This window comes from Lagopus leucura, unplaced genomic scaffold, assembly GCF_019238085.1.
Source record: "Lagopus leucura isolate 7727_CA_CO unplaced genomic scaffold, USGS_WTPT01 Super-Scaffold_760, whole genome shotgun sequence".
NCBI lineage: Eukaryota > Metazoa > Chordata > Aves > Galliformes > Phasianidae > Lagopus > Lagopus leucura.
In genome coordinates, this window is record NW_024962257.1 from 6,030,386 (window position 1) to 6,046,734 (window position 16,349).

The 16,349-nt window shown below is 55.9% G+C and overlaps 2 protein-coding genes across 3 annotated transcripts; one reads left to right on the forward strand and one right to left on the reverse strand.

Annotated features, from left to right (window-relative positions):
- Positions 1–5,673: 5,673 nt before the first annotated feature.
- Positions 5,674–8,002, reverse strand: MSRB1 (methionine sulfoxide reductase B1). The gene is made up of 4 exons (XM_042864659.1): positions 7,911–8,002; positions 7,552–7,694; positions 7,334–7,448; positions 5,674–6,775 (listed from the first exon to the last, which is right to left on the reverse strand). Exons 1-4 carry the CDS (start codon positions 7,963–7,965, stop codon positions 6,744–6,746), a joined length of 345 nt encoding a protein of 114 aa, XP_042720593.1. The 5' UTR covers positions 7,966–8,002; the 3' UTR covers positions 5,674–6,743.
- Positions 8,003–10,816: 2,814 nt separating this feature from the next.
- Positions 10,817–16,234, forward strand: LOC122176105 (testis-expressed protein 2-like). 2 transcript variants are annotated; one of them, XM_042864389.1, is made up of 12 exons: positions 10,817–10,927; positions 11,615–12,474; positions 12,548–12,748; positions 12,820–13,123; positions 13,392–13,609; positions 13,795–13,941; positions 14,054–14,153; positions 14,307–14,439; positions 14,546–14,683; positions 14,810–15,022; positions 15,370–15,490; positions 15,592–16,234. In XM_042864389.1, the coding sequence occupies exons 2-12, from the start codon at positions 11,629–11,631 to the stop codon at positions 15,715–15,717; spliced, it is 2,547 nt and encodes an 848-aa protein (XP_042720323.1). In that variant the 5' UTR covers positions 10,817–10,927; positions 11,615–11,628; the 3' UTR covers positions 15,718–16,234. The 2 variants fall into 2 exon arrangements, with proteins under 2 accessions (XP_042720323.1, XP_042720324.1); XM_042864390.1 differs by having other exon boundaries at positions 11,618–12,474.
- The last annotated feature ends 115 nt before the right edge of the window (positions 16,235–16,349 follow it).

Sequence of the window (16,349 nt, forward strand, 5' to 3'; positions counted from 1 at the left end):
AAATCCACCAACAACCAATGTCCAACAAATATGCAATAAATATGCAACCAATATCCAACTGTTGTCACCAGCACAGAGGCTGCAAGAGCATCTATGGGCTGTGGCAGCAGGGGACAATAGGTTTGGTGTCAGAGGACCACACTGTGCATCGCTGCTCCCATCTGTTCTCCATTCCTGCATGCTGGGAGCAGAGCACCCAAACCCTTCTGCAAACCAGTGGAAGAGGCAGAGCATGCTCTGTCCAGGGATAAGGCACAGCCTTGTCCCTTCCCGCAGACCAGAGCTATGAACTGAGAGGCAGACAGAGGCAGAATTCAGCCTTGCAAGAGCTCTGGTGGAGGTCCATCCCTGTTCTGTTTGTTCCCCTCATTTGTAGCAACAAATCACTTGTTTTGCCCTAATTTTGCAATTACCACATAGCTCTGGGCTACAAGCAAACGCCTCAGCCTGGGGAGCCACGCTACAGCGGTATCCTGCAGTGGGTCACCACTAATTAGCCACTAATTTTACAGACTGCTTTATGGCTTTGCAGTCTCTGAGCCTTCCCCACGGGCTGCGTATCCTTGGGGATGTGTGGCTGCAGCACAGCAGAGGCTGAGCTCAGGGCTGCAGCTCCCATGGCACTGCCCTGGTCAGAGGAGAGGGGTAAGGAATCCCCCGAGGCCCACCGACACATGGAGGAGAAACTCAGATCCTGCTTAATACCCCGTAACAGCAATCTGCTCCAACCGGGAGCAGCGCACATCAGTGTTCAGTAGGGGCCCCGTTTTGAAGATTTAAGTGGTGTCTCAGCTTGACGTGGGCTGTCTGCGGGAGTAAGTTTCCTCCCCAGAGCATACATCCAAAGCTCTGTTTTGATAAGCATCAAGATACTGTGCTGGCCTCAGATGGAGAAATTAAATGAATACCTTGCATATTTTGGTGGCTCACACACGTGAGCAGCTGTAATTGAAGACACGACCCGTCTCACCCTGCAGCATGTATTGGCAAATTGCAGCTTCTTATTATTTCCCCCCATTTCACCTACTTACAGGCAGAAGTGTTCACCTAAACCCACCTGATGGCACCCACTGCAGATGGGTTGGAGGCACAGAGTTGGAGTTTGGCTTGATCCTATGGTTCTGTGATTTTCTGGGGCAAGCAGATGAGAAGTACCACAGCTGGGGTTATCTCATTCAGGCAGATGAGTCTGTGGCAAAAAGTCAGTTTTGCCCAAATTTTGCATGGAGTGCCTATAGACAGATGGACAGGGATGTTGCTGAGCACACCCTGAGCATTCTGTCCCCCACCCAAGCCCAAGTGCTTGGCCCACCAGAATCAACAGCTTAAATTAATCGGAGATTAATGGGTTTGATCCCTCACTTTGATTTCATGACTGCAAGATGCTTGAAGCACAGAGAAGTTAATTTCCAACAGCGCTGTCATGCTGCTGGCAGGCACGAGCAGGGACATAAAATACCATCCCAGCCTCAAGACATCAGAGGGGAACAAAGATAGACCACGATGCAGACAAGATGCACGCATTTAAAATCATCTCCTAAGGATGCCACGCGGTCCCAAAGTTGCGTGTCTGCAGCTCTCTCCTGAGCTGATCACTTCCTCTTCCAGCAGACTGCACCACTCTTTCCTCCCTATGGCTTTCCAGCCATGGTTTTGCACCTAACACTGCGGCAGCTTTGCAGTCTTGGTGCTTGGTGGGGTTCCTCCCCCCATGAGGGTGCCCACTCAGAGGTGGCCTCTGCACCCGCAGCCCTGGAGCCGCTGTGGGTTTGGCAAAAATTCTTGGCAGTCCTCCCACTGCTTCCCTTCTCCTGAAATTAAAGGATAGAGCCGAAGCAAGCCCTCCATCTAAATTAAAACGAGCTATATTTACTGTTCATCCTAATTGAATTATATGAACTCCAAGCTGGATGATAAGCAGAGCCGTCCCTTGCAGTTCCTGGGCTTAATATGTTTTGCATTCAGACGAATGCACGGCAGTGTGTCATCGGGTTCAAAGCAGAGGAATTTGGTCTTGGGCTATTTTCCTCCTGCTCTGACAAGGTTTTAACCATGAAACCTGTGGGGTGACACAGGTACAGGCAGCCATGCCCCAGTGCCATCCCTGTGCCCTGGTACCGTCTCCAACGTCCCTACCAGGAAGAGGTGGCACACAGCCCCTAAAGGAGGGTCGCTGCTGTCCCCATCCCACAGTGAGACCCTAAAAGATGGGGTAGCAAAAAGGACAGGGGTAGAGCAAAACAAAGCAATAGGACAGAGGTATCTGGGGGAAGGCAGACATGGTATTCCCTTATGCCATCAAGATGAACACAATTTGGAAAACTTGTGCAGGAGGCTTCAATAAGACCACAGGGCTTTGCCAAGAGTCACACTTCCTACATCGCACTGCATAAAAGCTAGACTCATAAGACATGAAGAAAGCACTGTCAGGGTTGGTCAGTGCCAGCCAGCAAATATATAACAGTGGGAACATGAAATATTAATCACTGGTGCATAAAACAATAGGAAAAACCTGCCTCTTCGGGCAGCCATCAATCCTCACTCAGCAGGGAACATCAAGAGACGCTAATACCATACAGGTTCTGCTTAAATATTTGCCTTCCTTAATGCTCACGCAAGAAGCATTTGCTTTGAAGTTGAAAATAGACTGTAAATGTCTTTCGTGAGAGATGAAACATGATAAGACATGAAACTAGGAGGCTAAACTGTTAATCACGGTGGTTTTACAAGCAACAAATCATTACTGCAGACAGTGCAGTGCAGCACCTAAAAGCCCCGTGCGGCCCATGGGACACCAGCACTGCTGCCCTGCTGTGTCTGCAGTGTCCCTGTGGTCCCCAGGGCCATCGATGGCCAATGTACCCTGCAGAACTGTGTGAGCATGAATGGCTCTCTTCGCATTTTTAAGCAAAAGTTACATTTCTCAGTGGACCAATGTCATTTTGGGGGTGTGGGATCCGCTGCTGAAAGCGGCAGTGGGGCTATATTAGACCCTGCACCAAAGGGGGTTGCAGTGAGATCCCCCTGCAGCACTGCAACAGCACCTCTCATAGAATCATAGAATGGCTTTGGTTGGGAGAAACCTTAAAGATCACAGAACTGTAGAATGATTTGGGTTGGTAAGAACCTTAAAGGTCATTGAACCATAGAATGGTTGGGCTTGGAGGAATCTTAAGGATCATAGAATTGTGGAATGGCTGGGTTGGAAGGGATTTAGAGATCATCTCGTTCCAAAAGTCCTGCTTTCGGGCAGCTCCATGCTAGGCCATGGGGTGCCCACCATGCTCTTGCTTCTCCACACCAGGGGTGCTTCGTCCCAGGCTCTGGGAGACCCAAGCAGGGAAAGCCATCTGAAGAAACCAGGATGTGCTTGAGAGGCAGATGGAGCCCTCAGCTCTTTGGGTGCTCCGCAGGGAAATAGCACAGGAAGAGGCACAGGATGAGGCAGCATGAATGCAGCTCCAACACCCTCAGGCCCAGCAGCATCCCAGGGACAGGCATTTCACACATCAGAAAAGGAGATTATGATTAGAAGCGATGTGCACTTGGGAGCAAGAGATAAGACCCCAGAGCAAGCATGTAAGTATGACTGATTAACAAATAAACCCTCACTAATTGCCTTAAAAAATCAGATCTCAGCATCCAGGGAAGAAAAAAAATTCAATTTTCCTTGGGCTAAACATTTTTCTAGCAAGCTCAGACCTGCTCTGACTTGTTCCAGTCATTAACTCCCTAATTAACACGCACCGCAAACTGCGAATGAATTTCTCCACATTTGGCTTGGGAAGGTTCCCTGGGATGGAGGAAACTCTGTGGAACAGAGCAGTGATAGCGAGAGGTGGCTGCAGGGTGGAGGCATTGAGATAGACCTATGATCAGTGAATGGAGGGAAATAAGCCCTTAATTTTCTCCGGCTGTTGGTGGATGTGCTCTACAGGTGCGCTCCCCTCTGAGCCCTCCACTCAAACCAAACCAAAACTCAGGGTGCACAGTAAAAGAAACCCTTGGCAGGCAGAGGGCTCCCCGCCCAGCCGACTGGCTCGAAGGAATAACGGTAATTAGAGCTTCCTAATGCCTGCAGGTCATTTTCTTTTTCCTCGCCTAACGTAATTTCTATAGGGCTTGTCGGCTTTATTAGGAGAATTAATCTGAGGCTCGCCGGGCTCCGGCCGTTCGCCTTTCCACCGCTGGAGCCGTGCCAAGGGGGGTCAAAGAGGCCATGCAAATAAAAAAAAAAATTAAAAAATTAAAAATAGAGGTCAGCCGGAGGCTACGGGGGAGGAAATGAATGATCTTTTAAACAAGCGGGGAAGTTTACGTAGGCCTGCTAACGTAATTCAATTTCTGTCTTCGGAGCCCTTGATGGCATTAAACCCACGTCGCCAATCTGGGGCCTCTTTTGCCCAACTAAGCAAAACCTTCTCATTAAGGCAAGAATTGTCATTAGTGTAACAGTAAAACGAGGATTAATGGCGGGGAAAGGACCGCTGAGTGCAGCCCATCACCGTGGGACAGAGGAGGATGGAGGGGAGGGGGTCAGAGGTGCTGGGGGGGCACAGGGGCCGCATCCTTCACCGCAGCACCACCTGCTGCAGCCCTGCCCCAACCTCCGCGGGCATCAGAGGCTCTGAAGGAATTTCGGCAGAGCCGCTCAGCCCCGCTGGAGCATCCCGGATTTTGTCGCCTCGGGGTGGTTTTTCCATTGGGAAAATCAAAGGGAAAATCCACTCCCCGAGGCCGCTGTCCCTTTGCTGAGGACAGCCGAAGAGGAACGGCGGGAGGCTGCAGCTTTGCTCGGGGCTGGGAACGGCGCTGGCACCCTCCTGTGTCTGCGGCCGCGCACTGCAAGCGGCGCCGGGGGCGATGCGGGATGTCCTTGCTGTCCGCTCCGATACCCCAAATCCAACTGGTGGGGCGGGGGAAGCAGGCTGGGGACAGCGATGGAGACGGGGCTGGGGCTGGGGATGAGGATGGGGACAATCCCCCCTCCAGCCTCTGGATCTCGATTGAGGTCACCAGGCCAGAGTTGAAGCAGCAGATCAGGGAATCAATCAGCAGGAAGCTGATTAGCAGTCAGTAACAGCCATCAGAGGCTGAATCCAGCCCAGGACAGTTGGGGACAAAGGCAGCACTGTGGGGATGCAAAGCCCAGAGAACCAGCCCCAGCCAGAAGCTGGGGAGCTCACTGAGAACACGCCGTGAAACAGCCTAAACCCAGCTGCAGTTGAGCTAAAATACAATTTAAAGAGCAAGAAAATCTTTCCAATTAAACTGCGACCCCAGCAAAGCCCAAAGACCTCTAAAGCATCAGCATCTCCGTTTTCAGACAGCAAAAGCCAGGGTAAAGATAATAAAGCTCCCACCAACTCCAGACCGTTCAGGTTGCAGAGCCCCAACGCTGGGTGCTGTGCTGCTCCATGGCTGCCCCTCACAGCTCAGGTCTGGAGATCCAGAGACATAGAGGAAATCTGTTGCCAGGTCACTGGCCAGGACTTTGGGAACACAGAATGGACGCATGTAGCAATGCCTTGCAAAGGTCCTGCCTCCTGCAGACCTTCAGTGTACTTCAACCACCAAGAAAACCTGCAGAGAAGTGCCCCAGGGTGGACCCCCCAGCACCACAGTGCCAGCAGAAATGATTTTTAGAAGAAAGGAAGAAAACTATTTCTCTGATACAGTGAATCAGTGGTTTATTATCAGTATTCGGAGGTACCAGGCCAGCAGTGACAAGCTGGCACACTGCACTTCTCAGTGCCAGAGGGGTTTGAAGAGATGAAATGAATGCAGAGAAAAGCCTCTGAAGTGCCCTGAGTGCAGCCGAACCATTACATGCATTGACCACAGATGCAATGCCAGACCCAAAGGTCAGACAAAGGGTTGCTGTGTTCAAAAATCCTTCTGTGCTGATGTCAAAGAGGAGGATTTGGTTTCTGGGCAGTGAACAAAGCAGGATGGTGAGGGAAGGCCACGAATCAGGCCCTGAATTAAGGAGAAATCAGTGCCAGAGCCCTTTTGAGCGCAGAGAGAATGCAAACGTGATTCGTAAAGCCTGAGTAGTGTGAGGTGCAGTCAGCGGGCTGCTTCTGGCCTCCCTGCAGCAGGGGGAACCGTTAACATCACTGGGGTTACAGCACAGTGACACACACAGTGGGAGGCCGGAACCAAGCCCCAAGGTCACAGTGAATCCACAACCGCCTCTGCTACGTGCAAGATGTCAAAGGGCTAAATGCCTGGCTGCCATCCAGCAGGATCATAAAACATCACCGCCCTCGCATCCCAGGAGGATTTACAGAGGACAATTCATACCATGATCCCAGCCCAGAATAGCACCAGAGATTAACCCAGATTCTGATCCCAGCTAATCCAGCAGGAGATGGCAGCAAAGCAGCTCCGGGTGGCAGCGGTGATGGGTCACAGCCAGCCCTTCTTGGCCGTGATGGTGACAGTCCCAGCACACACTGCTTGCATGGGCAGAGGAAGGGTTGTCTGGGAGGAGGGATGGCTGGGGAGGGGGAAAGGGCAGGAGCTGCAGCCTTCAGCACAATTTGTGCCAAACAAGCCCTGCCAGCATGTGCAGCTCAGCAGCCCCTCTCCCCACCCCCAGCTCCCTCCCAGCATCCAGGACCAAGGTGACTTGGAGCAGGAAAGCAGACTGGGAAACCAGGGGCTCCGTCACAGTCCCTGCTCCCATACATCCCAGCTGTGAGAACGGCTCCTCACAACGGTCATGTAGAGCAGCTCACTTACTTCTCCTGTAGGTCTTTGTCTGATTTGCCTAAAAGAAGAGAAAGAAAGAAATCAGTGCCTGTGTTCCTGGCTCCAGAGCCCCCACCCATTTTATGCAGTTACTTTGCCATGCACAGCATTGCAGTCCTACATACAGAACAGCATGGCACAGCTGGGTTCTGCCCTGAACACAGAGGCAGCCTCCAAAATTGTTTTACTTTTTCTGATACCAGGGAACCAAGAAGCACAATAACCATACAGGAAGGAAGCACTGTCCTCCCTGCACTTCCTCCCTATGCACAAAGCAGAGGCAATAACCACACCTACATGTGACTGCTGCTTGGAAGGACACAGCAAAGCCCCATCCTCCAGCAGCCTCTTGTCCTGCTTTGCAGCACCAAGGTTCCTCTGAAACACAGGGACCTACAGCCACTTCTATCATCCTGCATTTAACTGAGCAAGGTCCCCATGGGGCCTGACCAAGTTGAGATGTTTGGGATTTGTTTAGGACTGGGAGCAGCGCATTCCCTCACAGCATGGCCAGGCTTCAGCAGCTCCCCCCAGAATAACAGCATGGATGGAGGCACCACCAAACCCCATCCCTCACCTTTTGGGATGAATTTGAGCGAGCTGCTGAATATTCAGAACCGGGACTGCCCCCGCTTGGGGCCGTCATTGAGGAACTCGTGGCCCAGCCCATTGCCACACTTGCCACAAGACACCTGGCAATATAAAGAGAAGGTTTAGAAAACAAGTGAAAAAAGACAGATGATACTAAGAAAAGAGGATTTGGGGTTTTTGGGGGAGCTGTTTCACAGTCATCACCTTCAAGGCCCCCGGACGCTCCTTGCGCTTAGACACGCTGTCCTCGTGGATGGTCTCGGTGAAGGCCGGCCAGGGGGATGAATGCTCGTATTTGGAACGGCTGGAGAACAGCTCGTAGCCGCACCGGGCGCATACATACACACCTGGGGAGGATGGCACGAGGAGGTCAGCCGCGGGGATCCCCGCTCGTTCCCAGCCGCCCGGCGGCCACGTCAGCCACCACGGGACTCCCACGTGCGTTGGACTTTAGCCATCACGAACAACTGCCGATCCCGGAGAGCCGGCAGCGAGCGGGGCTCTGCGGTCCGGAATCCGCCATCCCTACACGGGGTTCCGCGCCACCACCCGGCCCCGCTCACCCGGCTCGAAGTGGTCCTTGAACACTTCGCCTCCGAAAAACGAGCAGAACGACATGGCTGCGTCCGCCGCCGCCCGGCTCCGCCCCGGTACCGCCCCCGGTACCCGCACCGCCCCCGGTACCGGCACGGCCCCGCGGCCGCGAGATGGCGCCGTGACGCAGCCGCCGCGGAGCCCCGGGCTGTCCCGCAACGCCGAGGTTCCCCCCGCCGCTTCCCCTACAGCCCACGGTGGCAGCGTTCCTTCCGCCGGTGTTGGCGTTTCTGGGAGCTGTGAGCCCCGTGTCCCTGTGTCCGTGTGCCACGTGGGGTCGACGCGCAGCTCCTGAGCCCCTAACGGCGGGGCTACTGCCGAGCAGCCGCAGCCGGGAACGGGCGGCTCCTGCAGGATTAGGCAGGGATGGAGAGGAGGATTAGCTCCTGCAGGATCAGGAAGGGATACGGAGAGGGATCGGCTGCTGCCGTTAATTAGCCCGCGGCAGCATCGGGACCGGCTCCCGGGCGGACTCGGAGCTGGTGGCCCCCGTTCTCCCCTCCCGCTTCTTTCCCCACAGCCCCGGGGGCAGCTGAGCCGAAGGAGTCGTGCGGGACCGGCCCCGGGGCGGAGCTCGGCGGGGCGGAGCGGGGTCCTGCAGATGCTCCCGGCACCGCGGCTGAAGGGGGCGAGCCGCAGCCCTGCACTGTCTATCCAGGCGCCACACCGAGACCAGGAGCAGGTCCGACCGCTCACCTCCAGCACCGGCTCCGGCCTCGATCTTCTCTGCCCAGCATCGGCATTAGCCCTTCGATACCGGCACCGGTTCTTCTTCACCGGCACAGGATCCTCCAGCACCGGGACTGCCCCACACCGGCCCTTTCCCCCGGCACAGTTCTCCAGGGCAGCACCAGCACCGCTCGTCCTTCCTCAGCACCGGGACCGACCCATCCCGGAGCTGCCGTCCGAGCCAGGTACGGGAGTGCGGAGCGGTGCTGGAGGCTGCGTAGCCCCTGGAGCTCATCGCTCGGGGCTCAGCGAGAAGCTCTGGGGAGGGCGTGTTGGGTGAGGAGGAAAGAGGTTAGGCACCAGGGGACAGAAGCTGTGGGTCCCTGTGGGTCGCTATGGGACACGGGCTCAACAGGGGGCCCTTCCTGCCACTTCAGCAAGGCATAGCAGAGCTCCAGACTCTGTGGGGACCGTCCTTGCAGTGCACGGCTCGCTGGGGGACGTTATGGGACGTTCTGAGCTCAGGGCTCCAAGGGGAGGAGGTGGTGGCAGCAGCCCGGTGAGCTGCAAGGGAACAGCTCTGCTGTGAAGGTGAACTGCAGGCGCTGGGAGGCGATGAGCTGTGCGTCGCTTCCTTTTCCTTCTGAAATACCTGGCACTGCGAGCTGCTGGCTGTGTCTGAATATTATTGGATGATTCAGTCCATGGGCTCTCGCTGAGATTGCACTTGCTTGCTGCAAGAGCAAAAACACCAGGGCCTTTGGGACAAGTGCAGGTGACTGTCCTGAGGAGCCGCTGCTGCAGGAGCCCGGAGGCCTGGAGCAAAGCACTCCGATGGGCTCTGGTTCTTAATGACAACGGACATGGCCACGTCTCTCAGTCAGGAGCAGAGCCGGGGGGCCATCATGTGCAGACCCCCACACTCCTGCCCTCTGGATGCTGCCGTTTCAAATTAGGTCAGACGTGTGTCTCAGGCAAAGGCACGCTCCGCTCGAGCCCCAGGGATTGATGGTTTGTGGCAGGCACGGGGCAGGGCTGGGGGATCCGAGGACGCTGTGTTGCTGTGTGGTTTGGAAGGTGCCTCCTTTGTAATTCATTGTCAGCAAACGAGAGGGAGGGGCAGAGAGGGTTCCAAACACACTGAAGCACTGCACGAACCTCTGGGCACAGATTTCCAGCCAGCATAAGCCTGAAAGTCTCTGGTTAAGCAGCACCTGTCCAGCCCATCTTGTGCTGACTGGAGGCTTGTCAGGAGGGGAATCCATGCCTGTGCTCAAAGCTCTCCGTTTTTGCCGAGAAGCAGTCTGCACTTGTCAGATTGATGTCCTTAGGCTGCAGTGTGACTTCCATCGAAGTACTTAATCATGGGATAATGTGGAGAGCTCTCCAGTTACAGTGCTAATAGCCAGGGCGGTTTGGTTCCTGCAGCAGTGTATTGTGAAGATAATTAGAGGAGGGATTTCCAACTTGTTTGGCTGGCTGAAAGAAGCCTCAGAGATGAGGCAGAGCTCTGCCACCAGCCTGTGAGCAGAGCCAGCCTTCCTCCAGTGAGTGGCCATCGACAGCTCTCATTAATGGGAGAGGACTGCTGGAAATTAATTTGTCAATTAACTCTCCTTGATTTTTCAACAGAAGCAAACATTACTTTGGCAGTGGCCCGCCTGGGAGGATGTGGGTGTCATTTGTTAGTGTGAGCCAATGCTGAGCAGTGAAGCACAGCAGAAGTGCTCAGTACTGTGTGTGTCAGGGGAGCATTTTGGGGGAAGATGCTCAAAGGCACCAGGCAGGCACAGGTTGCAGCTCGTGTTTCTTTGCACCAGATTGGCTCACAGCCTTACATCTGAAGCAGAAAGGATGGGTCTGGCTGAGAGGCTTCCTGACCTTTGTAGCCATGGTCCAGTGGCGCATGTTCCAAGCAAAGCTCCTTCGATAGGGCATCCCATGCATCACCATTGCAGGCTGCTGGTGGCCCAGCCTGGCAGCTGCAGGTTCCATTCCCACTGCTCCACACAGTCCTGGCCTCCCCCGCACCCCAGAGGTGGCTGCACTGCATTTGCACAAGTGTGTATAGCCCCCGCTGTACTTGGCGTCCCTGCCAGATGAAAACTCCCATATAAACACAGGCTATTATTATCTCAGTCTTCCACTGTGCTAATGGTCTCTCAGGAAACAGTCATTTTCTTTTCCATTTTCTTTTTTAAGCTTTCTAAAACCCCAGGAATTCTGGAGAGGTGGTAACCACAGCAGAGCTGGCGTGCCCCTGACCCGGCACAGGGAGCAGCAGCCAGGCAGCTCCCCCGAGCATTGGGGATTTCTGGTAGGTATGGCTGAGGGCTGAGGAGGGCTGTGGGTGGCACTGGGGGCAGTTGTGGCGCTGGGGGCAGTGCGGCACCGAACCACCAGGCTGGTGCTGCAGGCTGGATGGCACCAGCCCCAGAACACAGGGCTCCACCCGGTGCTGGGTTTGCTGAGTTAACACAAGGAGAGCAGTCTTGGGACTGGGCAGATCCTGCAGGAGTGTGGAGCAGAGCAGGGATGAATCTTGCACTGGGTCCCGTGGGCTGTTAGCTCCAGAAGCTGCATTGTGCTCTCCTTGAGCATCCTACATGATTATTTGGGGTTAACAGTTGGCTCATGTAAATGAGGAGCAAAGTGAAAGCCACGAAGCATGAGATTATATAAATGGAGTTGGAGGCAGCTGCGATGCAGCCTGTAATTAATTCATGGTAGGAAAGTGCTTTGAAGATCTCAACGAAGCAGATCATAGGCACGAGGCAGCCCCAGGCTCATCCCTGCTCCTGTTGTGGGGATGCTGCAAGGGGAGGGACAGCGGTGGAGGTCAGGCACCCCGATGAGCCCGCTGGCAGTGGCAGCCCAGTCCCCAAAGGCATATCCCAAATTAGGCCCAGAGGCACCCAGATCATGGCAGCCTTGGGTTTTTTGGCAGCGATGTGCTGTGTCTCTATGTGGCACCGAGCTGAGCTGCTCTCTGCTCTTCTCTCAGCAGCACCGCCGGCGATGCGAGCAATGGCAGACCAGGCTGCAGTGGCGGCGGAGGCCTCTCCAGCCCTGGCACCATCCCCGGGCTCTCCTCGACACAGGGACATCGAAGGGACAAAGTCCCATCCCACCAGCACCAGGGAGAATGGCCGTGGCAGGGAGGGCAGCGTGACCCTGTTCCCCATGGAGGGGGACACGAAGCCCCTCTCCATGCTCCTGGCTGACGTCCCACGGGGTCCCCAATCGCGGCTGGGCCCGTCCAGATCCCGCACAGCTCCATCTTCCCCCAGTGTGTCCCCGTCGGAGAGCCGCACCGCGCTGCTCCGGCTGCGGGAGGCCAGGCTGGAGGACACCAGGAGGCGGCTGTCAGAGGCCGTGCAGGAGCCCCTCAGCCGCCTGAGTCGCCTGATGGCCGAGGAAAGCGGCCCTGCAGGCCAGGCAAAGGCAGGGGGCAGTCCAGGGCGAGGGGAATCGGGGGGCAGAGGGGACGGGGGGCAGCGAGCGCGGGACTGGAGCCCCTGGGAACCCACCCTGAACTGCCGCTACGAGATCTGCTCCTACGGGGACGTCATCCAGGTGGTGGAGGTGGCGCGGCGCAAGGCCGAGCCCCCGGAGCAGCCACCGCCATCAGCCCTGCCTGGGGGCGCGGTGCCGGGCCGGGCCTTGGCTTGCATTGCGCTGCTCACCTACGGTTACCTGGTGCTGCCGCTGCCACCCTACGCTGCAGGCCTCTGCCTGGGCCTCACCTGTGGCCTGCTGCTGGGCCTGCTTGCCGTCCTGCTCCTCCTGCTGAAGCCACCACCGCTGCCGCGCCTGCGCCCCGAGCTGCTCCCAGACAGCCTGCAGGGAGCCCACGGCCTGCAGGTAGGAAAAGGGCAGCAGTAGGCATTGTGGGGTGGACTGGGGAGCCCACGGCCGGCCGGCTCTGTCCCCGCAGGGCTGGCTGAACCAGCTGCACACCTACGACCCCGAGCTGTACCACCCGTCACTCACACACTCGGTGCTGGCCACGCTGGATGGGGCCGCCCTCAAGCTGTCCTACCCCAAAAGCAACATCCCACGCCAGGCCACCTTCGCAGAGGAGATCCTCGATGTCACCTTCGTCAGCCATCGCTGCTACGATATGAGTGGTGCCAAGGTGCTCTGGGAGCTGGGATTGTCCCCTCTCAGGGAGCACGCAGTGCCTCATGGCTCCTCTTGATGTTGCAGGTCTCCCTCTGCCCCCCCGGCTTGGCCCGAAAGCGACTATGGAACAAGAAGTACCCCATCTGCATCCTCTTCCCGGAGCAGACAGACACAGAGCACAGGAGCAGCGATGAGCATGGCACAGAGCAGCCAGGGGAAGAAGGGACGAGGAAGCCGCAGGCACCTGGCCAGGACGTCCCAGGGAACTGCAGGGAAAGGTGCCTGTACCTCTTTGGGAGGACAGGAAGGGAGAAGGAGGAGTGGTACCATCATCTTCTGCGAGCCTGCCGTGGGACCCCCAGCAGCAGCCATGGTGAAGCCAGGCCAGGTGAGATGTGACCTCTGGGAGGGATCCAGAGCCATGTGCGGGGAGGATGGGCTCTGAATAGGCACCGGTGAATGGGGAGGGAGAAGCAGAAGCAGAAACAGGGCTCACCTATGCAGAGTCCTCCAACCTGCAAGATTCCCTTTCTGCAGCATAAGGTGTGTGTGCACGGCAGCCATGCAGCACATCGCTGCATATGCATCATGGCACATCATCCTGCACGCATCACCTCTTGCTGCAGCCAGCCTTGCACATGTTCCTGTGTCCCCAGGCAAAGAACCGGCTGCACAGAGTGGTGCCAGCAGCATTAGTGGGAGCACTGAGGACATCCCCTCTGCCATCAGATCCAAGGAGCTGGCCGGAATCTTTCAGCAGAAGATTTTTTTGGATTACAGCACATACATGGCCCAATTTGTGCCGGCAGAAACGGGGAGCAGCCCAGAGCAGAGCCCCCCTCACAGCACACTGGGCAGCCCCGCAGCCACCAAGGTGAGAACCCAGAGTTGGATGCAAGCACTGAGCAGAGCTGATGAACCACATGCACTACTGTCTCCCAGCCTTGGTGTTCATCTCCTTCTCAAAACCATGGTTGGAGCAGCTAAGCTGCAGTGCAGGGCCCCAGCCCATGGGGTCCCAACTGACTCCAGGCACTCATGGCTTCTTCCCGCTCACAGCTCAGTGAAGACACAGCTGGGTGCAGTGAGGGCTGTGTGGCCTGGGTGAATGCACTGGTAGGGCGCATCTTCTGGGACTTCCTCCGGGAGCGTTACTGGGCCGAGCAGGTGTCCAGCAAGATCCAGAAAAAGCTGAGCAAGATCAAGGTGAGAAGCAGGAATCGGCACAGGAGATGGCAGCACCCACAGGAACCCTGTCCTATCTTCTTAGTGGGTGCCAGGCTGTGGTGACCATCCCCATGTGGTTCCCCTCCTTTAGCTCCCATATTTTATGAATGAGCTGAAACTGACAGAGCTGGACATGGGCACATCCATTCCTTCCATCCTCAGTGCCTCCAAGCCCACCATCAATGAGCGAGGTAAGAACCCTGCAGAGCAGCAGGAACAGCAGGGCTGGCTCCATGGTGGCTATTATCAAGGTGCCAGCCTGGATTCCAAGCAGGGAGGCTTTAGGAAGCACATGAGCAGTCACTGTGGCATGGATGGGGGCTCAATCCCTCTCTTGTTGGCAGGTCTCTGGGTGGACATGGAGGTCACCTACAGCGGCTCATTGCAGATGACCCTTGAGACAAAGATGAACCTCTGCAAGCTGGGGAAGGAGGGTGCTGCAGAGGACAGTAGCCAGGTGGAGCCAAGCGGAGAAGGGTAAGGTGACCTTACAGGGCTGGGTTTCACCTACATCCTTCCACCCGAGCAAGGTGAGAGGGTGCTGTTCCCATGGCATTGCACTGATGCAGCCATGGACTCACAGGACCAAGCCTCGGCTCATCCTGCTGGCAGACAGTGATGCAGAGTCATCCAGTGCTGGCTCCTCTGATGAGGAGGACATTGTCACCGCAGAGCCTGCTGGAACCCCAGGGGAGCGAGTCCAGCCACCAGGCACTGAAGGGTGAGGGGGAAATTCTGGGATTGAGATGCTGCGGGGTACAGGAGGGCACCCCACCACCTCATGGTGACCCCTGGAAAGGGACTTGTGTCTCTGAGGGGTCTCATCCTGCGGGTCCCCTCGTCTCAGCCATGTCAGCAGCAACAGCACGGGCCGGAAGATCCTGCGCTTTGTGGATAAGATTGCCAAGTCCAAGTACTTCCAGAAGGCGACGGAAAATGAGTTCATCAAAAAGAAGATCGAGGAAGTTTCCAACACACCACTGCTGCTGATGGTGGAGGTGCAGGAGCTGGCAGGCACCTTGGCTGTGAATGTGCCACCGCCACCAACTGACCGTGTCTGGTACCAGCTCTCCTTCCTTCTGGGTGGGCTCCATGTGCATCCTCCTGCCATCTTCCCATCTCCCTGTGGCTTGGTCAAGAAACCAGGGCTGGGATGTGGGTTCATCTAGGGTCCCAGCAAGCCAGGGCTGCTCTCCCAAAAGGACCCTCAGACCTTCCTGGTCTCCACCTGGGAGGAGATGCAAAAATGCAATTTTGGGATGTACCCCTCCTACCACAATCTGGCCACCTCCTCCTGGGACACAGGTCCCCAGAATCCAGCAGTGAGGCCTCTGGCAAGCTGGTCATGTGGGCTGTGCCATGTGTACGGGACATGATGCTTTCTGCCTCCATCCTCTCCCCCCACAGGTACAGCTTCCGAGTTCCACCCCAGCTGGAGCTGAAGGTGTGCCCAAAGCTGGGTGAGAGGGAGGTAACATTCGTACATGTCACTGAGTGGATTGAGAAGAAGCTGCAGCATGAATTTCAGGTGCCTGACCTTAAGGGCTGGGTTCACTAAAGGGCTGAGCAAACCCTGCCAGTTGTGGTACTCAAAATCAATTTCTTGTTATTCTGGATTCCTCTTTACAGAAAATTTTGGTGATGCCAAACATGGATGATCTCATCATTCCTATAATGCATTCTGGCCTGAATCCTCAGCCACTCGCTGGGGAGCTGCCCAGGGACATTCCAGCCAGGGGAGAAAAGAGACTCTGAAGTGCAGCCCTATGGGAAGGGTAGAGACACTGCAAAAGGCTCAGGGACCTCACTGGGACACATCACCAAGCTGAGGCCTGGCCACTGATGGCATCCAGTACTATGCCATGGGACTTGAGCATCTCAGTTCATCTCATACTCAGCATCCTGCACTTCGTAGATGAGCCTGCTCCTTAAATACTGCAAGAAAAAATTCAGAGACAAAGCAGACCCAGGGGAAGGGGTTTGCTGGATACCCAAGAACTTCACACACCTCCCACCAGCATCTCAGGATTCCTCCTAACCAAGTGGACATCTCCAGAGCAGCAGAGGGCTGTAGTTTCCACTGTCTGATTCCCAAAGAGGGTGCAGGACACCCAGATAGGTTCTGCACTCAATGAGTCACGATCACCTTGGATCCAAGGCACCACAACTCCAAGACTCATCACACCCTCCCATTGGCAGCTGGGCTGCAAGGAAAACGGGTGAGAAACTAATCCAAAATCTGAATAAATCCATCACTGGCCAGTCTTACCTATCAGCCATGTCATTGTACGTGAAATCCTGGGGCTGCTGAGGGAGCCAGATGGGCCCAGGGGTCTTGTGCAGAGAGAAGTATGTGGCTTGTGCTCCACAAGAAGAGCATGTGTGTA